Genomic DNA, 25894 nt, shown 5'->3' with positions numbered 1-25894 from the left:
TTATCTCCATTTCTTAACCAAAGGAGCCAGTGTTGTCTAAAGACACTTCCAGGATGACTATACCAAAGTGCATGGAATGCTATCATCTTGCCACTATTTATCTACTTGTTTTTGAACTGCTAGGTTGGCAGCAGCTGGAACAAATAATAGGAACTCACTCAGTTGCGTGGTGCTCAGATCTCAAACCCTGGGTGTCAGCCTTCCAGCTGACAATTTCACCATCTTTAATTGTTGAGCCATTGTGCCTCTTCTTAAATTAAATCAATCTATAAATATAATGCTATATTCTATGGTGCTTTTTCATTAATATCATAAATAGATTCAAGAGGAAATAATTGGTGGGAAAAAAGCAGTAGGCATATACAATTGGACACAACTCATACAAAATTGGAAATCGACAGAGGTAAATTGTATCAATTAAGACTGTATTTACGTAATACTTCAAAACTTCGATGTTTAATGGATTCCCCCCCCCACCCATTCCATCAGGTTTTCACATGTTCCCAACCCAGCCACATAAGGGAGCCTAAAGCTGCAGCAGTAGCTAATAGCCCACAGCAGGCTGATATAGTTTATAGGTCTTTGCCTGCTTCCACCCTGTGTCAGTAATTTTGCTGTCTGGTTTTAGGATACCTTGCATGGCTTAGTGACCGGGTTGGGAACAGGCCAAAGCAATTGGGGGATGCCTCAGGGAATGGGGTAGGCCTTAGGAGGCTCAGGGCAGCTGGACTTTCCTATGCTAGGCCTCCGAAGGCCTCCCACCACCACTGAAGCAGTCCAATATTCTGCTTAACCACCCGCATATTTCTTTAATGCTTCATGAGAGCAGGGGTGGGCTTCATTAAGTGAAGTCATCACTATTTTCAACTGTAATGGGCAGGCTCCATTATAATCATAAGTTGGAATTATTCATACTTGTGAAACCACGCTTTAATACAGCTAGCATTATAGACTTAGCATATCTGGTTGTTGCTATATCTGTATATGCCAAAATATGCACCAATGGGAATTATGAATATCTTTAGAAAAACGAGGGCAGGTAGATGAAGAACCATCAATGGAACTAAATGTGACTCCTAGGGGAAAAAAATCTGCTTCTTAGTGGAGCTGACAGTCATGCTAAAAGCAGCTAAATAAAGGAAACAAAAGAAACAATAACAGGCACAACTGAATCCTTGCAAACAAGCGTGTCTTTATAATCCTTGCTCTGAATCTCAAATAGCTAAAACAGGCAGCTACTGAAAATAAATCCTTAGTTAAAAAGGACATATCTCTACTTTAAGGATTTGGTCAAATTTCACTTGACTTCTCCTTTACAGTAAAGAATATTTCAAATATTTAGGAAAAAAAAGAGATAATGTAAAATCCACCAAACAGAATTAGTTCATATTTAGCAAAATTTATGCCCAATCAGAGTTTATTCACATACAAACTATGTGTTCACTATGTCCTCCTCCCTGTTTTGTCCTTCCTCCATTAGCACATCTTTCTTTGGCTAAACTTTTCAATAGCTTAATTTGATTTTAAAATTCACAGACAATGTGAATTAAAGAGTTCCAACTAATACTGAGAAAGTCTGGAAGCATAATCACAATAGCTACCTTGATAGGTAAATAATGATTGTATCCCACCTTCCTTATGATGGTCTATTACCTAATAAAGATTTGATGGATGGCAATCATTAAATCAGTTTTCTGATTTGGATGTTACAAGAAACTGAGGCTTTAAGAGAGACTTTTAATGAATACAGTGAGCAATAAAAGAAGGAAAATGAGAAGCAAGGCAGACATGTACTGTACCGGGGCCAATTGACCATCATTTGTTGAACTGATTTGTTAAATCTGCACTTAATTACATGAAAATTACATGAAAATTATATGAGCAGGAAAAATAAAACCAAAAGACTTCTGAGGGAGCTACATGATCCTTTTTAAAAAGGAGCTTAAATTTTAGATTAAAGAAAACAGACTGAATTCAGCTTCCAGGTAGATAGTAAATTTACAATTTATCTCACAATAAAGGAAGGTAATTTGGTTTAGATGGTTAAGAAGATGCAAGTAAAAAATCCAAAATACCAAGCTTGAATTTAGCCACATAAAATAAGGTAGTCCTATTTTACAAATTAAAGAAAAATCTAAAATAATTACTTTGAGACTGGAACTAGAGTATAGGATATCTAATGTGGGATATAAAGGATGAAAAATTTCACTGGTATATTTGAAAATAACAATTGTAAATAAACATAAAAGGAAACAACACTAATTTCATAAAGTAAGCATATTAAACAAGCCTATATACCTTCATGTATCGAAACAGGGGGACAATTTTAACCAGTTTTTCATTTCTGTCAGGCATTTTGATATTAAAATAGATAATGAAACTAAACAGCCATTAAACACTAATCCATGTATATTTTTGAATGTAAAAAGTGACAGGAGAAGGAAGAACTTTTTTTACTCCTTTTCAAACTATCTATTATAAGGCATAATTCTAGCACTACAGGAAGAAATCTTGACATGGTTGGAAAGTGGCAGTCAACAGTACCAGTTGCTAAGAGACAGTGAGACAAGGGAATTATAAGCTGGATGTTTCAAGCAAAGTGATGACCTAGATTGAAAACTGATCTGAGATGTTGCAAAGAGAAATGATTATTATCCAGAACATTTCATTTTTTCTCATTCTCTTTCATTTCCCCCCTTCAAAAACAATTTATGTAGTGAAATTATCCTCTATTGAACATCAAAAACAACATGTGACTCATTAAAAATAAGAATTAAAAATAATTCTTCCAACTTATGGAAAACTACTACTAAGCCATAAGTATTGAAAATATGAATTTTTTACAAAAAAAAATAAGCCACCTGATAAATGAGCATTTTTTCTTATCATTTGTAATATAACCTCCCACCTGATTCACCAAATGGAAGCTCTGAATACCAATTCAAAGGAAAGGTCTCTGACAAAAGAGGGAGGGGGAAGATGGTTTTATATCTATAAGATCATTTCAAAATTCATATTGGGGCAAATGTATTTAATAGGCAGTTAAGATCACAAAATAGCAAAAACTTTTCATTAGATAAAATGTTAAATAATATTTTTAAAGGGGGGAAGTAATGGAAAAAAATGAGATTGTTGTTAAACATGGAGTCTGCATTTAGCAAAAGTTTCTTGGAATGTGTGAATTGTACAGTATATAGTGAGTTGATGTCATGAAAAATAGAAGGTGTTTAGATTTCTATTAAGAAAAAAGAGAAATGGATTTCCCAGCATTTTTCAGAACATATACTTCAACTAGTGTCTCAACTGTATTTCCAATATCAGACAAAGAATATGTTTAATAGATGAAAACAAAATATAGAGAAACTAGACAGTTATATTATATTATATTATATTATATTATTACATTACATTACATACCATATCTGAAAATAGTTTTAGAAGCTATTTTAAAATGTTAAAAAATAATAAACCAAATTACAGGGCTTGCCTTGGTGGTTAGGTCCAATAATTGGTATCTCCATTTAGAGATGAACAAGACATAAAGATTTCATCACCACTAGCAAGCACATGCCTGAACTTCATCTAGACTTTCATCTATATTTGAATCTCATAATATTATGCTCGTTACTCTGCAGAAGTTGGGGGGGAGGGGGAAGGCACACATTTAGTCCATGGCTGTTTTGTGATTAAGCTTGTCGTACATTACTGAATCCATTGTATAAAGCATTGAAGATACATGAAAGAAATCAAATGGGTCTTGTCAAATATTAATGACAAGGGACACATTCTTTTATTACAAATGTTTAAAGCACACAGATTAGTTTTCAAAAAAATAAATCTCAGGTTGAAGTTAAGGAAGCCTTCCAATTTGCCATAAAGGAAAAAGAATACCAAATATTCCCTAATTCTCAAAAATAGTTCCAATATCATATCCAACTATTTTTCCTCTATACAGTAGATCTTCAGCAAATAATATGATCTGTGTGTGTGTGTTTGCCTGTGTGGGGTGTTACTTCATTTAAATATTGGTATGCAAGGAAGGCTGAATCCCAAAAATTGGGCAAAGGCATATTCTTTTAGTGTGGATAAATCAGGATTTAAGACATTCAATTTATCTTTGTCACACAAATGTGTTTCATTTGTTACTGAATATAAAGAAACTGTCATAAAAGGACAAATTTTATTAGTTTAGCATGACCTATTATTTTAACACATTTGTTCGCAACAAAAGACATTATTAGAGAAGCAAACTGCCCTAAGAACATTACATTAATGCAACTCTATCCATTTTTGTAAGCAGTTATAAAGGCACCACAGGAGAGAGGAGAAAAAATATACAATAATTCTATATTGATGTACTGATACTGATTTCTACTGATATAAAGATATAAAGGTTTGCTTATGGTTTAGAATTTTGGGGGACTAACTCCCCTCTCCAAAACAATTTATACTCATACCTTTGCATAAGCAGTTGTCTTAATGAACCACTGTTTAAGATATTTTTTTTCCACCTTTGCTCCTGAACGCCACGAACAGCCATTTTCATCAACTTGTTCATTAGCAAGGACAGTCTGATCCACTGGGTCCCAATTCACCATTGCCTAAGTAATGCCCAAAATCAGAGATAAGAAATACTCGCATGAGCAAGCCCATAACTTGGGCAATTTTTCAAATAGGAGATTGACACAAATATTTGTACTTCCTGAACCCTTAAGCACATACCAATTTTTCAAAGCTTTTCCAAAGCTTTTTTTTCTAGAACTCAAGTTATCTTTTATTCTTCTATGCCAAAATCACATTTTGCTTATTCTCTAATCATTTTCAAGCCAATGCAAGGAGTTAATGTTTAATCAAACGTTCTATCGAGATTGGAACCAAAATGCCTGAAAGATCATTTACATCAGAACATACCTGCAAAATAAAATGCTAAGCCAGTGAATCCAGTTGTGATTATACCATGGTTATATCTAAGACATATTTTTATTTTTCTGAATTGGGCCACTATTGTTGTTGTTGTTGTTAATTGCGAAATCGTGTCCGACCCATCGTGACCCCATGGACAACGTTCCTCCAGGTCTTCCTGTCCTCTACCATCTTCTGGAGTCCATTTAAGTTCACACCTACTGCTTCAGTGACTCCATCCAGCCATCTCATTCTCTGTCGTCCCCTTCTTCTATTGCCCTCAATCTTTCCCAGCATTAGGCCCTTCTCCAGTGAGTCCTTCTTTCTCATTAGGTGGCCAAAGTATTTGAGTTTCAACTTCAGGATCTGGCCTTCTAAAGAGCAGTCGGGGTTAATCTCTTCTAGGACTGACTAGTTTGAACGCCTTGCAGTCCAAAGGACTCGCAGGAGTCTTCTCCAGCACCATAGTTCAAAGGCCTCAATTCTTTGGCGCTCAGCCTTTCTTATGGTCCAACTTTCACAGCCATACCTTGCAACTGGGAAAACCATGGCCTGGACTATACGTACTTTTGTTGGCAGGGTGATGTCTCTACTTTTTAGTATGCTGTCTAGATTTGCCATAGCTTTCCTCCCCAGGAGCAAGCGTCTTTTAATTTCTTGGCTGCAGTCCCCATCTGAGGTGATCTTTGAGCCCAGAAAAATAAAATCTGTGGGCCACTATATCTTATCCAATAAACCATATATTTTTGACTGCAATATGTGAATCTAGCTTGCATTTTTGAAAAACCTTCTCTGGCTGCAGCATTTTCTTTCTGAACTGGGACCTCCTCAGATGAACAGAAAAACCTTCTTGACTATGATGTCCCATTTTAGAATGTTATCTTCAAAGAAGTTTGCCTGGCACACAAATTTATTTGTTCTGATGCAAGTATTTTTTTTAAAAAAAATTTAGCTCCTATGATTCTTTAATGTTATGGTTGTGTTATTTTTGCTGATGTATTATTAATTCTAATGTTTTATTTCTTTGTATCACATATCATAATGGAGACAAAAACACTGAAATGTAGTGGAAGAAATGTTTAAATACAAAGCAAATCATCTTTCTCCTTTCCTTTATGGATTTACCGAATGAAGTTTTTATCTTTCGAGCTACATACTTGTCTCAGAAGCAATAATTACTCAAATTTGGAAAGGTAATCTAAAATATCAGTTTGAAAGCAATAGTAAAACTTACTTCATTCTGATAAACTAAACCAGCTTCATAAAGCTTAATAAAAAGATACTGTGTCCACTTGTAATACTTAGGAGAGCAAGTGATTATTTCCTGTAAACATAAAAAAAATCTATCAAATCAACATAGTATACGTTAGAAGAAGAAAATAATCTGATGCAGAACTCATCTATACTTTATGAAAGGAATTTAGTATTTTGTCCATTAAAACAAATGAGAATTTTTTTTTAGATTAGGAGAAGTCTCAATACTCAAATTAAGCAAAGAATTAAACTCATTCATTTTGCAGGTTATTGTATGGGAACACTGTTTAATAATCTCTAGATATTTATTATATTTTTATGTCACTCATCTCCTCTATAACGTGACTCTAGGGAAGAATAAGATAGGAATTAAATTACTAAAGATTCTGTCAAGATTCTGCATAAATTTTAATTAAAACTGCAAAAAATGTTTTGTAATCAAAGACATTCTCCCTCCCCCACTTGCTAGAAGTGCTTTGATTCTGTCCTGGATTATTTCAACTTTTGTTTCATGATCAAAGTGGGATTGTTTAAGGTCAAACTACTTTCTAAAGTAGATGAAGTCTGTTCCAACATATTTTGAGGCTCTTAATATTTCCCCTTCCCCAAATATTTGGTATACCTCTAGTCTTGATACCAAGAGCAAAGATCAAAGCATTATTTTGGCCACAAACAAAAGTAAGCAGCTTTCTAAATTAAATCAGGATTGAGTACAAAAGTAATTCCCCAGCAATGTTATTACTTTCTTTTCTTTCATATCCTTATTTATATATATATATCTCATGCCTCAGGAGAGAATGTTATCACACCGGGAGAGTTGAAGTAAAAATACTTTACTAAAAATATATTAATACTAAAAAGTTGCCAAGCTTTCACTGTCCTCCCCCCGACACGGCAGACGTTGGTATTATCGGAAGAGGAGGGGATGTAAGGTTACTAACGCCTCTAAAGACCAATAGTGGAGGGATAGGGAAGGGCATCCGAAGAAAAGAACATAACGTTATAGACACATCTTGGCTTTCAGCTGGCCAATCAGGGCCAGTAACACCGTCTAAGAGCCATGCGCAAACGTTACTTGAACCTACTTAAACCACCTTTACTGCAATGGCCTTTTAGCCCTGACGATGCTGGGGAGTTCCCCCAGCGAAAGCTTGGCAACTTTTTAGTATTAATATATTTTTAGTAAAGTATTTTTACTTCAACTCTCCCGGTGATCGTGTTTTTTTTATTTATATATATATATATATATATATATATATATATATATATACACACATACATACATACACACACACACACACACACACACACACACCAATATTCTTGAATACACACACACACACACACACACAATTTAATATTTATGTGCTGATGAAATATTTTCTCCAGCCAACCATATTGTATCTAAGCCTACATGCAAGTAAATTCTTTTCTACCTCCTTCTCTTTTCTCTGTTTTTTTTTCCTTATTAAATTCAATTCTGCCAGCTTCTAGGTGTGAATAGTCACACAGTAAAATTAATACAAAAGAAATCATAAAGAAAGGAGTAGCTTCACATTGTTTCAAATACACGAATATGCATATTTTAGATAGTTCATAGGTAAGTTACATTCTAAAATATATCAATTTCATTTTAAAAATAAAATAAAATAAAATATTTATTTATTTATTTAAACCAGTACATTTATTTATGTACTGGTTTGGACAAAACTCAGTAGCACTTTTTCGTGTGGCTGCTGATAAAAACAGGATCACCAACATAAGAGCCGAGGTGGCGCAGCAGTTAGGGTGCAGTACTGCAGGCCACTTTAGCTGACTGTGTTCAGCAGGTCAGCAGTTCAAATCTCACTGGCTCAAGGTTGACTCAGCCTTCCATCCTTCCGGGGTAGGTAAAATGAGGACCCAGATTGTTGGGGGCAATGTAAATATATATATATACATTGCTTACTGGTGTACACCGCTTAGAGAATGCTCGCACTTAAAGCGGTATATAAGTCTCATAAATAAAATAAAATAAAATAATAATCGCCAATGTCTGATAATGGATATGGCACAACAACAAGAAGAATTTATTTATTTATTTAAAAAAACCTTACCCGATCCCAGCTGAAAGATAAGCCTAATACATCAAGCTGCTCTCGCATATGTTGAATATTACTGTAAAGCAAAACAAAATCTCTGTGAAAAATTATCAGTTCTCCAATATGAACCATGATGGTTAGAACAGAAAGTTTCTCCAATCTGCACAATAGTTTTAACTATCATTTATTTTGCTACAATATTTTTGAAAGACTATTACTTTGCTAGACAATACTGTGATCTTCTCCATTCAATTTAAGAGACAACAGATAGCAACACACACTAAATCAAATAAATTTATGTGGTCCCAGATTTTTGAGACAAACCAATTTATACACAAACTTAACATTGTTAAGAGGGTTAAATTAATGTAGGAAGGATTAAGTACTGCAAATTCTCACTTTATTGTTGAATGAGTTTTCATGAGCTATAACTCCCTTCATCAGATTCATGAAATAACTAAACTGATGCACAGAATCATAGGATTTGAATGGACCTTGGATATCTTCTAGTACAGCTTCTTGTCCAAGGTAGGAGTTCTCATTTCAGACAAATGGTTGTTCAATATTTTTTTGAAAATCTCCAGTGATGAAACATCAACAATTCTTAGAGACAAGCTGTTCCACTGCTTAATAGTTCATCCTTAGTTCCAGATTGGATCTCCCTCTGATCAGCCTGCCTTCAGCTACTATGGAGAATAAATTGACACTCTCTTGCCTGTGGCAGCCCTTCAAGTATTGGAAGACTATTATCATATATCCCTTTATTCTTCATTTGGTAAAGTTTCTGCATGAGCAGTCCTGCAGAATGCCTTTATTCTACAGTTAGTGGCCAAAATTGTGGAAACCTTTTGGGAAAAGTGTATTTTTGAGGTTTGATGGCTAATAACACCACTTTTTTTGGAGCAGTACCATAAAATTATATATCAATGGAAAGATAATTTAATCAAGAACGTAATGCAATAAAGTTTGTTCAATTATCTGTACTGTATTCTATGAAATGTTATAGCCAAATAAGGAAAAAGGAAGCACAATTTACTTAGGTTGATATCAGATAGCTTTCCTTCATCTGACTGTAGCCAATGAGCATGAGTGTTTAGACAGCCAATCAGGTGTCATCTTGTTTTGCCAATGAGCCAATCAGATCACAGTAGGATTTAGTTATTGATGTCATCTATTGAAGCTGAGAAGAGGACATTTGTCAGTGTGTTATGTGATCGCCATCAAGTTGGCTAGTTTTTTTGTGTTCTTTCATTTAGTGAGCTTGTAAAACATAATAAAATTAAAGAAATGGTGCAAAGAGTTGACTGGTTACCCAGAAAGCGATGTAAAATAGTATTATTAAGTGAACAAGGCTATAGTTATAAAGAAGTTAGAAGAAAAAATAGTGGAAGTTTAACCAAGGGTGGCATTTCTACTGTACACTTTTCCCAAAAGATTTCCACAATTTTGGCCACTACTGTACTTTCTTTGCTTGAGCTCTTGTGTTGGAAGACAGCTATACTATAGTTCTGTTCCTTCTTCAAAAAACAACAGTAGCTGTTTCTGTTGATTGCTGCCAACCTCACCTCCTCTGCCTGCTCAGACGGCAATCCATACAGTTGGATTTGACTGCTCCAGCCAACTGACTCCACATTTAAGTCCACAGTGAGACTCAGTCAACCCACTGCTGACTCATACTTAAGTGGCCTACCAGAACACTTAGATCCCTTTCATAGGCATTATTGCTGAGTCACTGACTATCCTGTATCTGGATCTAGTATCTCAAATCTGTTTTTTCCTGCTTAAGTGAAGGGTCTTACTCTTCTTGCCTCTGAACATCTTGTTGAATAGGACCCAGTGCTCAAGTCTCTCAAGAGCTTTCTGAATTTTGAGTGTTTTCTGAAATGTCAGAAATCCACCCCCCCCCCAGCTCTGTGTCATCTGCAAATTTGATTCAATCTCTTCATATAGATTGTTTATTTAAATGTTGAAGAGCACTAGGCTCAAGACAGAATCTTGTGGAACATCACTGCATATTGATGTAGGATTTAAATTGAAATGAGGTGATGGAAAGGAAGGAAAAATAGTTGGCTATGCAGATAAAATTTCAGTCTCTGGATATTTAACTACCCACCCAATAAAATCAAATTATCTGTCCAAGAGGACCAGTAAATAAATCAACAGAAACAGATCAATTCTCAGGTTTTAATCAGCTTTTCTGATAGCATGAAATATAAAAAGGGCAACAAATAAACATAATAATAACAATAATTAAGAAGCAGATTACAAACACAGAACAGCAAAGCACTACTGGTTGTCACTACAGTAGCTCACAATTCAAACCACTCAAATTCATTATGTAGCCCATAATGGATAATTATATTGCACTTTCTCAGAAACTGCCCATACCACATATATACTATTGATCAATCTGAAACAAATTATCACAAACGACAAGAATATAACAATGATGCTAAGATGGGAACCAGACTCTGCAACAAACCCAGATGTCTACTTTGTCACCAAATCTACACCAATAGCACCATCACAGGCCTTAATAAATACACAAAAGATTAGAGGCAGCTTTGCATGCCTCTATAATATAATCTGACAGCAATGTCCTTCTGGATTCTACATAGGGCAAGCTTGGTACAAAAGTTTGATATCAGGAGTCAAAATGAGAACAAAGTAATATCAGAGCATTTCAACCCCCCAGGATTCTATTGCAGACCACAAAAGCGACCATTTTGGAAGTAAGAGACTTTAATAACATAACTGAGCAAGAAATTGCTGAATTACTATTGTAATTATTAGTAATCTATCATACAGATCTGTAACAAATCTATATAACATGTTTCTCCTCTCTGCCCCATACCCATTTCATCTCAATTAAAATTCTACATTCAGTTAAGCAACTCTACGCATCTGATGAAGTGAGTTGTAGCTCATGAAATCATATCCTTTTAACTAAAATTTACTGAACTTTGTTAATCAGAAAGGGCACCACCAAACTTCTATTTTTTGTCTATCCTTTATCAACATAGTTTTCCTCTTACTATGACAACTTCTGTACTGTTATATTTGACAAAGAGCTAGGAAAACAAAAACCTTTGGGTCCACTCTGCAGGATGGAATCCATGCTCAATTGCTGCATTTTCTGCTGGTAATCCAAATGCATCCCATCCCATTGGATTTATCACCTGTGCAAAACCAAGAAATGTTATTTTTCTCATTTTCCAGAGTTTCAGGGCTCAAAATAATGAAATGTTTCCAAATTCAGCATTTTCAGTTTGTTTCAAAATCATACAAGCTATGCTTGTCACATACAATTTAAGTATAATGCATAGGATATTTTTTATGTTACTTGAAAACAATCAAACTAGTGTATATGCTATACCAGTGATGGCAAACTTTTTAGAGGCTGAGTGCCCAAACTGCAACACAAACCCCACTTATTTATCATCGGGTGCCGAGTGGGTGTGGCCCAGTGGGTGGGCGTTGACCACTGGGTGGGCATGGCTGCAGTGGTCATGGCAGACTGGGTGGGCGTGGCCAGGGTGGGCACGGCCACCTCGATGTTGCTCGTGGAGAGGGATGCCTGTGGGGGCCGGGCAGGGGGAGATCCAGGGGGTCTCTGGCAGGTGGGACGGTGGGCAGGAGGCTCGTCCTGCAGGGTGAGATGAGACCAGACAGGGGGCAGGGCAGGGGTGCCATTGCCGCAGGGCAAGGCAAGGACCAGGGCGGCTGCTGCCTGACACCATCAGCCCCCGCACATAGTGAGTGCATGGGGACCACAGCTTACCGCCCCCTCAACCGGTGCACTCTGAGGCTCCACAGCCTGCTGCGAATATCAGGCCAGCCTTCCAGCTTTAGGCAGAGTAGGGGAGGGGGATCCGGTATATCAGTTTCTTACTGCCGCGCGGCTTGTTCCGCGGCCTCATGGCAGCATTGTGCAGAACATGGCAAACAGCTGGTTTTGGTGTGGTTCGGCTGTTTGCTACCTTGCGTATTGCGTCCAATCCCGCTGCAATGCAGCTCGGCTGAAAGAGGCCATGGAACAAGTGTGGCAGGTTCCCCCCTCACTTGCCCATTCAGCTATAGCTTTGTTGGTACTATAGGCAGTGTTGCGAAGTTCTCTTCTCTGTCAGTCCTTGTGAGAAGTTAGAAAGTCTGATGAAACTTTTTTTTTAACTGATAGTCCCACAAACACGCGGCGAAGGCTGAGAAGTGAATGGAGAAACGGAATGCAGCTGAAAGGCAGGCTAGTAAAAAAAACACTTGGAGGTGAGGGTATCTGGGTGGGGGTGGGCCCGGCAACCTTACCCTGTGCAGCTTCGGCAGTGTCTGGCAGGGGGATGGAAGTAACTGGTCTACCACCATGCTACCACCACCGCATTGCTTCTTACTCCATGCACAGGTCCCGCCCTTCTCCCGCTGCTCTCCCACCCCATGCAGCACCTTTCCAGTTCCGACATGTCATTTCCTCTGCCACTATGTGGGACTAAAAATAAAATTCAATCAATCAATTCCAACTTTGTGAGATCTTTTTTTTCCCCGTGAGTTGAAATTGATTGATTGAACTTTTTTTTTTTTTTTTTTGCAATGATGGTGGAGGTCTAAAAGCGAAAAGGTTTTATAAAACCCAGCTTAAAAAGCCACTTGCCGGGGAGATTTTGATGCAGGTTGCCCATCGACGGGACTTAAGGCCTTGGACTGGGTCGACAGTGCGTGTGCTCACAGAGAGGGCTCTGTGTGCCACCTATGGTACGCGTGCCATAGGTTCACCACCACGGAGCTATACTATGTACTTGTACATGCTAGTGTACATCCAGTCATTTTGATGATGTCCTATTATGTTTAGTACACATATACTTATAACAAAATAATCCCTCCCTTCGTCCCGTTTCCATCAGTACATATCTGCAAGGTTTTTTTTTGTTTAGGTTAAATAGAGTGATCAGGAATGAATTCTGCCTTATTGTTCTGGCTTCTAAAGATAGAATATGCCAAGAATCCACTTTATGCATAATCCTAAAGTAAGTTTCAAAGGCCTTTTTATTTATTTAAATAATCCTCTGGAAAGAGATGCCAAGGAAAGCCCTTAAGGACACCTTTGCTTTGGTCTTGATAAGCCAGGTACTAAAGTACTGTGGTTCATTCTAAATTCCAAATCAGACTATTGTTAAGACGTGATTATCTGCATGTATGAAAGAAAAACAGTTGAAAGAGATAAGACTAATTAACAGTAACCATGTTTTTACCACTCGGTAGGTAGATTTCTGAATTATCAACGATTTAGGTATCAGATATTATTATCAAATGGATGAGATCTTACTATTTCCAGAAGAAAAACTGAAATTTCTTATTCTTCCTATGTGGCAAGGTGATTATATAAATGAAGAGCACATATATCTAGCTATTTTGATGGTGTGGTATTATGTTTGTTATATGACAAAGCAAATGTACACTAGAAAAGGGATACAACAGTTATTTATCTGGGAAAATAAATTTATTGCCAACAAAAAAGACAAGTGGAATTCTGTGAAATCATATGTTATGCAAAATAAAATATCAAATGTGTATTCTGTGTAGTAACAATAAAATACAAAGAATAGAGAAAAAGGTTATAGAATCTCCTGCTTTTGATGTATATTCAACACAACATCATTTATTTATTCAGTATATTTATTTCCATCTCCGTCCTTCCTTCCTGTTTTTCTCCCTCCCTCCCTGCCTCGCTTTCTCATTCCCATCTTTTTCCTTCCTTCCTTTCCCTCCCTCCCTCCTTCCCTTTCCCATCTTCCTTCCCTTTCTTCTTGTTTCCCTCTCTCATTCCCATCACCTTCCTTCTCTTCTCCCTTTCTCCTCACTGCTTCTCTCACAAAAAGGCTTTTCTCTTTCTCATGCACACATCTGTCCAAAAGCCTCCCCATTCTCACGCACACGGCTCTGCAAAGGTTCTCTCTCTCTCCCCCCCCTTCTATGACAAAAGCCTTTTCTCTTCTGACTCTTTTTCCAACATCTTTTTTCTCTCTCCCTCTTCTGCAAAACTGCCTCCTTTTATATCGCACTGCGCCACTTTGGCTCGTTCCCTCAACTGTTACACTTGGCTAGGCTAGGTCGGGTCGCGTACCACCTGTCGGGTGCCAATGTATCACCGGTGATATGCATACCACAGGCTGAAAAGCTCAGTTCTAAGGTATCTTGGATGTTGACATCTCTGTTGCATAGTGTTTCAGTAAGGCATTTGATAAAGTAGATCACAATCTACTACTTGATAAGATAGAAAAATGTGGGTTAGCCAGCATCACTACCAGATGGATTCTTAACTGGCTGACCAGCCATACTCAGTGTGTGGTCCTCAATGGAAATGCATCTACATGGAGGGAAGTGTGTAGTTCTGGGCACAGTGCTCTTCAACATCTTCATCAATGATTTGGATGAGGGGATAGATGGAGATCTCATCAAATGTGCAGACGACACCAAGCTGGCAGGAATAGCCAATACTCCAGAAGACAGGCTTAAAATACAGAAGGATCTTGACAGAATTGAACATTGGGCGCTATCTAACAAAATGAATTTCAATGGTGGAAAAAAGTAAGATTTTACATTTAGGCAAGAAAAACCAAATGCACAGGTATAGTATAACTGGTACCTTGCTCAATAGTAGTAACTGTGAGAGGGATCTTGGAGTCCTAGAGGACAATCACTTAAATATGAGCCAGCAGTGTGCTGCAACTGCCAAAAAAGCCAACACAGTGCTAGGCTGCATTAACAGAGGAATAAAATCAAGATCACGTGAAGTGTTAATACCACTTTATAATGTCTTGGTAGGCCACACTTGGAATACTGCATCCAGTTTTGGTCACCACAATGTAAAAAAGATGTTGAGACTCTAGAAAGAGTACAGAGAAGAGCAACAAAGATGATTAAGGGACTGGAGGCTAAAACATATAAGGAACGGAATTGGGTATGTGTCGTTTAATGAAGAGAAGGATGAGGGGTGACATGATAGCAGTGTTCCAATATCTCAGGGGCTGCCACAAAGAAGAGGGAGTCAAGCTATTCTCCAAAGCACCTAAAGGCAAGACAAAAAACAATGGATGGAAACTAACCAAAGAGAGAAGCAATCTAAAACTAAGAATAAATTTCCTGACAGAACAATTAATCAGTGGAACAACCTACCTCCAGAACTGTGAATGCTTCAAAAGTGGAAGTTTTTAAGAAGAGATCGGACAGCCATTTGTCTGAAATAGTATAGGGTTTCCTGCCTGAGCAAATGGTTGGACTAGATGACTTCCAAGGTCCCTTCCAATTTTTTTTATTTTTTTATTTTATTATTATTATTTGCTTTCCATCTTAGTTTGATCTCTATTTAATCATTTACTAATTGTCCATTGGTCCCCTTTAACACACCAATTTGAAGTTGGAACTTCCTTCTAAGTTTGGGCTCCTGTAAATATATGAATGTCATATTTTGTTGCTAAAATGTTGTGTTTATTGTTTGCTTTTGTAATGTGACAATTTAACCTTGCTAGCCATCCAGAGTCACTTTGAAAGTGGGTTTATATACACTGAATAAATAAGTAAGTGAAAACTGCACTTTCAGCATTGCAGGATAAATCTACCTGCTTCTACCCTAAGAAAGGAAAGATATATTACTATATTAGAATTGTGGGCTTCCACTGAAACTCATAATTCTCTTTCAATGTCTTTAAATTGTAATTATGATCTTAAATAATCTTTCCCCATATTTTGATATTATTATCATGCATTTCCTTGTTTTCTTCAATTACTGACTATGTCTAGCAGGGTTAAGGAAACTTATATTGAATTTTCTTGCTAAGGCACAGCATGGTTTGTTTGTTATTGGTTTAGCGTGATTTGTGAATTCAGTTGTTGTTTATAAATTATATTTGTGGCAACTGTTCCCAATTGTGGACCACAAGGATTCTGCAAGGAAAGTTGAATTTGTTTGAGATTTTGGCAATTATTTTTAAGTATTTCTGGCCATTGACTTGGAAGCCCATTATTTAATTCCAATTTTAATCCCGCTATTAAAATAAATTATTTCTTAATGACTATGTAATTATTGCAAAATCAAGATTGAGAAAATATTGAATTAATTTCCTTGAGCCCTGTTTTTTGCAATCTGTAATTCTAATTTCACGGGAGGCTTAAAATGGAAAAATCACTTTTAATTTTCAAATTGCCAGTGTTTTGAAGTATGTCAACACTGCTAGACATGTGAAATGAATACTGTATTATTACTTTTGAAATTGTTACTAGTACTATTATTCCTATTATTGTTTTTACATTACGTTTCATTATTCACAATTGTATCTAGTAAATTGGAAACACATTTTGCACCAGAGGCTCAGTTGCCACTGGGATAAGTAAAAGCAATTCTTAGACAAAGGATCTCTGATAAAGAACTATAAACTGAATCCAGCAAAAATACCACCTGGAATATAATTGGCACACAGTAACTTCTATTTCAACTAAACTAAAATTTTAGCCAGCTCTTACTTAATAAATTCCATTGGGTCTTTACACTGTAGTGCTTTGACAACCTGCCATCAGCTGTAATGGAGGGCAACCTTCAGAAAACCACTATGGAAAAAGGATTTATCTCTGTTATTCCAGGATGAATTATTGGCCCATGTGTTATTTTATTGTCACTATTCTGGAGATATGCATAGTAAGCGTCTAATACCCATGATTAGCTATTTACCAGATGACCAGATAAATTGTATGCAAAATTCTTCTGGCAGTTAACATTTTTAAAGAAACAATTTATTGCTAAGTTTGTATCCCCAGGTTACAAAGCTCATCTTTATTCATAGCTTTGTACAAACTAACTTTGGATTGATAACTCGATATATTATTTATAGTATTGTATAGCATAACAGAATGTTGTTTTCTACTTTTTATTATTCTTTTACTTTTTTATTCATTTTCTTATTTTACTGAATTTTATGTTAAGTGCTCCAGTCAGTTATTTCTCACAAGAAAATTGTAACACAGAAGTCTTACTCAAGCTGCAGTTAGAGCTTTGAAATCAAACTGGATTAGCATACTTCTTTTTCTAATCACTTTCATAAATGGCTTGTTTACCGCTTTTCAACTGTGAGAAATTTTTGGATCAACAAGTTTGACAGTACTGGGAGTTTCCCTTCAATTCTTAACAAAAGAAAGTTTTAACTACAAGTTCAAGAACTTAATTTTTTTTTGTTGGAGTAAACAGCAAAAGAATGATTAAAACTTTTATTTTAGAAAGTTATTACATCTTAAGGGCCCAGATAAATTTTAAATAAGATTCTGGAATTAATTATGAACAATCCATTCCGTTTTGTTTTGAATTTTTAAAAAACAATAAAGATAAGACTTTAAAAGTTGGATACTAGAGGGAAAAAGAAGTTAAAGAATACAATTAAAGGAGAAGAATATGCAAACTCGACTATAAATGCAAAATGAAGTAAAATATTTTAACATTTGAAACACTGAAGGATAGTTTTGAACAATGAAGTTAATTGTAAGATATTAGTCTCTATAGATTTTTTTAAAAATTTCCATTCAAATGGGTCCAATTCTTGGAGACTGCCTGGACAAGTCCTGCAGATTTCTTTGCAAGGTTTTTCAAACGTGGTTTCCCATTGTCTCCTTCCTAGGACTGACACAACATGGCTGGCTCAAGGTCATCCAGCTGGCTTCATACTCAAGAGGGACTAGAACAGTGGTGGCAAACCTATGGCACGCGTGCCAGAGGTGGCATTCAGAGCCCTCTCTGTGGCATGCACGCCATGCTCCGGAGATGGCAACCTCTTCAACCAGCTGCCTACTAACTGAGGTCCCACATGGCCGGATGCATCCCAGCACCCATCCGCTCGCTGGCCTCTGTGTACAGGGGCTGATGGTATCAGGCAGCAGCCACCCCGGCCCCTGCCTCACCTTGCCCTGTGACAATGGCACTCCCGCCATGCCTCGCCTCGCCTCACCCCGCAGGACGAGCCTCCTGCCCATTGTCCCATCTGCCAGAGACCCCCTGGATCTCCTCCAAACCTGCCCAGCCCCCACAGGCATCCCTCTCCACGAGCAACATCGAGATGATCATGCCTACCTTGGCCACACCCACCCAATCTGCCATGACCACCACAGCCACGCCACCCATTGGGCCACACCCACCTGGCACCCAGTGATAAATAAGTGGGTTTTGGGTTGCAGTTTGGGCACTCAGTCTCTAAAAGGTTCGCCATCACTGGACTAGAACATATGGTCTCCTGGTATCTAGCCTGATGTCTTAACCACTACATCAAATTGGCTCTTCTATATCAAACACAGATCGAACACACTTTTATAGATAATGTTATAGAAAAGGACCAGTTTTTTCCTGATATATTGAGACTGATTTATGTAGATTTTAAAATAAATACAACAGGAACATGGAAAAAGATGGTACATTGGATATACCAAAAGAATCTGGCTGATGTTGTCATCATCATCATCATCATCCCCCAAGGAGTGTTACCCTGTTATGGGGGGGGGCTTGTGTGCTCTGTGGAAGAGCCAGACTAAACTTGCTCCAGAGCCATTTAACTATGATAAAAACATGTTGAAGTTGAATGATTGTGGAGGTAGAAATCAATGGTTGTATCAATAATAATAGGAGACCTTGGAGCCAAACCCAAAGGAGTACCTAGTTTCATGAAAATTTTGAACTTAGTAGACCTGAATATTCTGACTTTGCAAAAAACCACTTTACTTGAAACTGCCTATATCAGGCTTGTCAAACTGCTAGTCTTTGGGCCAGATGCGTCACGCCGAAACCATGCCCACCCCATTGCCGGTAATGGAGAAAAAGTCCCAATACGTCACGCAACATCATGAGTTTGACAGGCCTGACCTAAGTACTCAAATACTACCTTAACAGCTCTTAAACCCTTGGTTGGAACTTGAACTGTTAAATTTTTACCAGTCCCAGATTGTGAATCAAATTGAAGATTAAATCAACAACAACAACAACAATAAAGATGATGATGAAGAAGAATTGGCTAAAAAAGGGTTAAAAATTTCCAATTTGTTCTATATCAGGGGTGTCAAACTCACAACATCACATGACATGTCGCAACATATCGTGACTTTTCTATTGCTGGCAATGAGGTGGGTGCGGTTTTACCATGACGCATCCGGCCCGTGGGTCAGCAGTTTGATATCCCTGCTCTACATGGATGATTTAAAACTGGAGAAAAAAAAGCTGAATTAGGCTCACTGTTGAAAAGCACTGAGGAGTTTAGCAGAGACACTGAAATGCAATTTGGCATGGACAAATGTGCAACAATTGCTGCTAAGGCAGAAAATATTATTGAAGATGATGGATTCGAACTTAATAATAAAGAGTTGACGAAAGCAGTAGTACCAAAAGAAGGGTACAAGTACTTACGAGTTTTGGAAGCCTCTGAACCTGTTGCAGAATCAAGTCAAGGAAGCTACTTTAACAAAAGACATAAAGCGAGTCTGGAAAATCTTGAGATTAAAGCTGAGTGGAGGAATTATCATAAAGGCAATTAACACTTGGGCAGTGCCTGTAATATGATACTCAGCTGGAATAACTGATTGGACTCAGCTAGAACTTGATAACTTAGATCGAAAGATAAGAAAACTAATGATAATGCACCATGCTCTGTGGTATTGATCGATTGTACTTGCCTAAATCTCAGGGTGGCAGAGGACTCTTATAGGTTTAATAAACTGTGGCAGAGGAAAAACATGGCTTACATCAGAAGTCCCCAAACCCCGGTCCGTGGACAGTACTCTGCCGCGACATGCCAGCAACTGGTCCACACAAACAAGCAAAGCCCCATCCGTGGGATGGAGGCAGCACACAAAACCACACACTCTCCGGTCCGTGGAAAAACCTTTCTCTACAGAACCTCTTTGATGCCCAAAAGATTGGGGACCTCTGACTACATAAAAAAGCAAAAGAGCCTTTACTGAAGGAGGTGAACAAGGGAAACCTCTTGAAAACAACGAGACTGATAACAGAATATTGAAAGGAAACAATTGAGCATCAAGTTTCTAACTGGAAAAAGAAGCCTATGCACAATCGATACCTGAAGGACACTGAAGGAAATATAGATACAAAGCTAACATGGAACTGCTTGAGATCAGGGTGCTAAAGAAAGAAACTGAAGGCTTCATTTTGGCTGCCAAAGAACAAGCCCTGCAAACCAATTCCATGAAAGCAAAAATTCAACATGTCAGTAACAACAGCAAATGAAAGGAAGATGAAACAATGGATCACCTTATCAATGGCTGCAGCAAATTCTCACAGACTGATTATGTACAATGTCATGATCGAGTTGCAAAATCATATATTGGAAGCTTTGCCAAAAATTTTGGTTCAAATGCAGCAAAAATTACTGGGAACACCAAATTGACAAAGTTCCTGAAAATGAACAGGTTAAGAACCGCCTAAATACTTAAACGTTACCTTAACAGTTTTTAGGATAGGTTAGGACTTGAACTGTTAAGTTTTTACCAGTTTCAGAGACAGAGGGGCTAATTCTGGCTGCACCAGACCAAGTCTTAAGAACAAATGCAATGAAAACCAGAATTGAGAAGCCCACAACAAATAGCAAATACCGTCTCTGTAAAGCTCTGTAAGCAGAAGAAACAGTAGACCACCTGGTTAGCTGCTGCTGCAAGAAAACCACTCAGACTGAATACAAGCAATGGCATGACAAAGTAGCAACAATAGTGCACCGGAAGATCTGCAAGAAATATCATTTGACTGCAAACAAGAACAGGTGGCACCATAAAATAGAGGAAGTTATAGAAAATGAAGAAGTTAAATTGGGACAATTTAGAATACAAACAGACAAGCACCTGTCACATAAAACCCCAGACTTAACAAATGTCAATAAGAAAAAGGAAAAAATCTGGACAGTGGATGTAGCAGATCCTGGAGACAGCAGACTAGAAGAGAAAGAACTAGAGCTGATAACAAAATGCAAGGACCTGTAAATAGGAATAGAATGACTGTGGTTAAAGCAAGCAAAAGTAGTATCAATTGTACTAGGTACAATCCCAAAACAACTGGAGCACCACTTGGATACCATCGGCACTGACAAATTCACCATCAGTCAATTGCAAAAGACAGCTTTATTCGGAACAGCTTACATCCTGCAATGATATCTGTAACACCATCAAACATCCAGAACTGCCTATCCAAGGCCCTTAGAAAGGATTTGAAATAGTAGACAAAAATGCCAAATCCAGTTTGAATATCTAGCTGACTGTGCGATGAACATAATATAAATAAATAACAAAAGGATATACAAGTAACAAATCAAAAGAGTGACCTGGACAAGTTTCTTATATTCGATTTATAAAAAAGATTTGTTAAAGCTCAAGAAGTTTGACAATCTGTCCCTTTTGAAAGGAGATAAAGAAAAAAATGAAAAGAAATCAAGTTCTAGGACATTATTTTAAGGGTTTAAAGACCAAGACTATTAAAGTAAAAGGAAGAATTTGGTTTATTTGATCAGTGTTAATATGCTATTATCTCTTATAATCTTTCTTTTAATTATAGAATGTAAATATAGATTTTAAAATGTTTTCTTTTTAGAAAAGTCCACACATTTTTGTGACATCAGGACTGAAAGGAGGTTTTAAGTATTTGTTTATACATAAGATATAGAGTATTGGAAGAAGACCTCACGGAGAAAGTGATAAGTTATATAGTGTCAAGCTATGAAGACTGCTTGCACTGAGACAGCCATGCTGCTTCTAGCTTGCCAACAGATCCAAGGGGGGGAGGAAAATCTATGGAATGCACAGGTGGTTTCTATCTGTATGGGAAGCAAGGTCACAGAAGAGATGTTAGGGAGAGCAGAGAGATTCTTCTCATAACCACTGCCTGAAGACTAATTGGACAATTTATTTATTTATTTATTTTATTTATATGCCGCCCAATCCCAAAGGACTCAGGGCGGCGTGACCTGAACTGTCAAAGAGGGGAGGGAAAGTTTTACTCTTTTAATTATCTTTCTGGTGCCATATTTCCAGAGCTGGTTTTCCATTCATTAATGCCGATATGCTGTGCTCAATAAAATTTTGCATTAGAGATCAGAATGTCTCAGATGTGCCCCTACGCCCCATCTGGCAAACTCCAGAGGGATAGTGAAAACTCAGGGGAAGATGCCGTAGCTAGCTGGATTAAGAGGGAGAAATTATTTATCTTTTTTCTTTTTCTTAATAATATTATTATTTTTTCTTTCTTTTCTATTTTTCTATTTCCTTCTCTTCTTTGCATTTTCTACTTTTTAAAAAGTTTGTATTAATTTTTAGTAGTCATTTTTAATAAAATTACTATACAAAAATGAAACAATCATTTCCCACTTTGCTTTTTTAATCATGTGCATTTGATTACATCTATTCCAGTTACTTTTAAGTCTTACGTTTTGCATGGAAGTACTAATAATTCTATATATCTTTGTAAGGGTTTCATTTTTAAAAAATTAAAAAACCTTCTTGTATTTTCTATCAGCTACCTGGTCATTTGTCAAAATTACTTTATATGCTCCTTCCAGACCCTTAATTATTTCAGAGTTTAAAATATTTTTATATTATGAATTCTGAGAGTTAAAATTCATCTATTCTAAAACTGCTTAGATTGAGAAATTTAAATGATAGAGTTTAAATCAGTGTTTCTCAACCTTGACAATTTTAAGGCATGTGGACCAACTCCCAGAATTCCACAGCCAGCAATGCTGGCTGTGGAATTCTGGGAGTTGAAGTTCACATGCCTTAAAATTGTCAAGGTTGAGAAACACTGGTTTAAATGATAAAACTTGTGGATATTATTAAAGCTTCTATACTATGCAATTTTGATTTCTTTTTATCTTATCATGAGCAATGCAAGGCACTTCTATTAACTCCTTAGAGCCAGGCAACAGGACAGAAAATATCATTCTCATTCGCTTGATCTGATATGAGGGAGAACAAAGGCATGGCAATTTTAAAAAGCTGACTAATTAACTGTGCCCAAATGTACGGTCATTTAAAATGGACTTTCAGAAACATTTCTTTTTAAAACAATTCACTAGTGAATGCAGTGTAGAGAGATTTGGTTATTACTGTAAGATAAATATATTGTGAGGTAAAATTAGTGTAAATAGTTTCAGGTCCACTGTCAATTATCTATAGATTAATCTTAGGAGCAGATGTATTTTTGTGTTACCATGGTGACTAATGTATCCTTCAAACTACATTCAGGAAAATCCTTGCTTCGGTTCCATTGTCTCTACACTCTAGGCTGTGAATAGATTCTAAAGGTGCTTATGAAAATGCACTTTTCTGAAGTTGTAGAAATTGGCCAGTATTCAAAGGAAATGCAATACCAAGTTTGAATAAGAGCAGTGAAAAGGGGAGAAAAAGGAATTAGTAAGGATAGCCTCAAATTAAAAAAAAAATATCATGGCACAATTAAAGAGCCATTTCTTGTAATGAGAGAAGGAAGAGAGGAATTCAAATATGGACTACGACATATGGATACTCCCACTGGTTCTCCAGTTTCTGAATCATTTGCTCTTTGCTATTTTGATATATTATGTAAAACTACTGAATTTGAATCAAAGCTCAAAATGTAGTTAATATATTAGATAAAATCTATGAAAACATTCTAGTTAATAGTAGATGAGGCTTTTTTGTAAAATACACAAATGGCAAAATCCATCTCAATAAAAGTATATTGTTAATAATGAAAGTGGGGGAAGGAGTCTGCAGTATAGACAGGCTTTTCTTAATAGCAAACAAAAACTTTTCCTGCAACAACCTTCCAACCCACCTATCATATGAGACAAAAAAAATTTTAGTCAAAGGGTCTTGGGGTTAAATCATACGTTGAACAGCTAAGGGAAGTAGGTATGTTTAGCTAATGAAGAGAAGCTTCAGGAGAGACATGATAGCAGTCTTCCAATACCTGAATGACTGTCATAAGAAAGAGGGCGTTGATTTATTCTTGACAAGAAGTAATGGATGGAAGCTCATCAGGGGCAATTCAACCTGAAAATAAGGATGAATTTCCTGACAGTAAGAATGATTAATCAATGGAACAGCTGGGCTCCCGGAATTGTGGATGCTCCATCGCTGGAGGATTTCAAAGAAAAATTGGACACTATTTTTTTGGTATAAGGACTCCTGCTTTGGGCTAAAAAACCTCCAAGATCCGTTCCAGATCTATGATTCTATAAGAACCAAGTTTTCCAATAATGCAACCTTGTATAGAGGCAGTGTAAACATTTTAAAAAATATTTTAAGATTGCACCGCACATCAAAGTTATATCATATAGGCAGGAAAACAGATTTTCATAACATGCACAGGGAACAGAAAGGAAGCTCGAATACCGAAAAACTGGAAAATGGAAGTTATCAAAACAAAAGACAACTCCACAAGCAATCATGAACAAAAATGATGAAGACTTGCTTATAATATACTCCTTAATTCCTTTAATGGTTCAGTTTGGATCCTCACAATTTACACTTTAGTGAGTTCCTCAACTTTTCCAGCTTTGTGACTGGAGGGGGGGGGAGGCAGCAAAGAGGGGATGGTGTTATATTAGTGGCAGGCAAGTGCGTGCGCACCCCTCCATTTGCTCAAGCTTGCCCGCCGCTCACATAAATAGAACACGCACATGCTCACCCGCTATTTGTGCAAGTTGGGATGTTTGTGCGAACACTCTCCTGCCACTTCCTTTTTCCACTTCTGAACAGCTCAAGGTCTGGTAGTGGGCCGCAGCCTGAGGGTTGGGGAGTTCTGCTTTAGTGTCTCTATATCCTTCTTGGTTGGGAGGATGACTTAGTGTACTACTAATGCATTGGGATCAACTCTCCAGATTTACAACTAACATTGATATGCTTTATCATCATTTATGTAATAACTGTTATATAAAGATTTTCCCTAAATTAATCAGAATTAATTAATTTTTCTGAACCATTAACCTTATCTATATATCAATAGGAAAACCTATCTCATTTGACAGAAGGAAGGAAGGAAGGAAGGAAGGAAGGAAGGAAGGAAGGAAGGAAGGAAGGAAGGAAGGAAGGAAGGAAGGATATTCTAAAATACGTACCTGAAATCCTCTCATTTTTTGAAACCGTGCTACTGTGTCACTTATGGTGTATACTCGAACATGGCCCATGTGAAGTTTTCCAGAAGGATAGGGGAACATAGACAAGATGTAATACTTTGGCTTTGATTTCTAAACAAAAATAAATAAATAAAATAAAATAAAAATAAAACCCACTTTGAACAGAAGCTACATACTTTTTTAAAACACTGCTTATTTTAAAAGGAAAGCTACACTTTCTATGCCAAGATACATTTTAATAACTACAGATTTCCTATCCTTTCCTATGGATCACAAAATGTTACATAATGCTTTACCTTCCATGATAAAGTTTTTTTGAGAATAAAATGGATTCTCATGCCTTTCTCAAAAGGTCAAATTTTATTTACTGAGATTTTGGAAATAAGCAATTTTATTTTATGATCTATTGGGATTCATAAGCATTCTAAGTGAATAAATATACTGTGTAAGAGCATGTGCAGGCTATATATATTGTATATCCTGGCTGATCCCACTGGAGAAAAGAAACACATATGTACTGCAAGTACT

At 37.0% G+C, this 25894-nt stretch overlaps 1 protein-coding gene across 3 annotated transcripts in view; it reads right to left on the bottom strand.

The window, feature by feature from the left end:
* LARS2 (leucyl-tRNA synthetase 2, mitochondrial) overlaps positions 1-25894 on the bottom strand; it is a 90290-nt gene that overhangs the window by 49615 nt on the left and 14781 nt on the right. For all 3 annotated transcript variants that reach the window (XM_039336125.1, XM_039336126.1, XM_039336127.1), the window contains exons 3-7: positions 25349-25477; positions 11325-11416; positions 8253-8313; positions 6137-6226; positions 4458-4601 (exon numbers count right to left, since the gene is read on the bottom strand). In XM_039336125.1, the coding sequence (XP_039192059.1) occupies positions 4458-4601; positions 6137-6226; positions 8253-8313; positions 11325-11416; positions 25349-25477 (516 nt within the window). The remainder of the gene's footprint in view (positions 1-4457; positions 4602-6136; positions 6227-8252; positions 8314-11324; positions 11417-25348; positions 25478-25894) is intronic.

This window comes from Crotalus tigris, unplaced genomic scaffold (assembly GCF_016545835.1).
Source record: "Crotalus tigris isolate CLP2741 ecotype Arizona unplaced genomic scaffold, ASM1654583v1 scf7180000017666.27876245, whole genome shotgun sequence".
Lineage (NCBI taxonomy): Eukaryota > Metazoa > Chordata > Lepidosauria > Squamata > Viperidae > Crotalus > Crotalus tigris.
The sequence above is the reverse complement of the archived record's forward strand: the minus strand, read 5'-3'. Positions and strand labels throughout refer to the sequence as shown.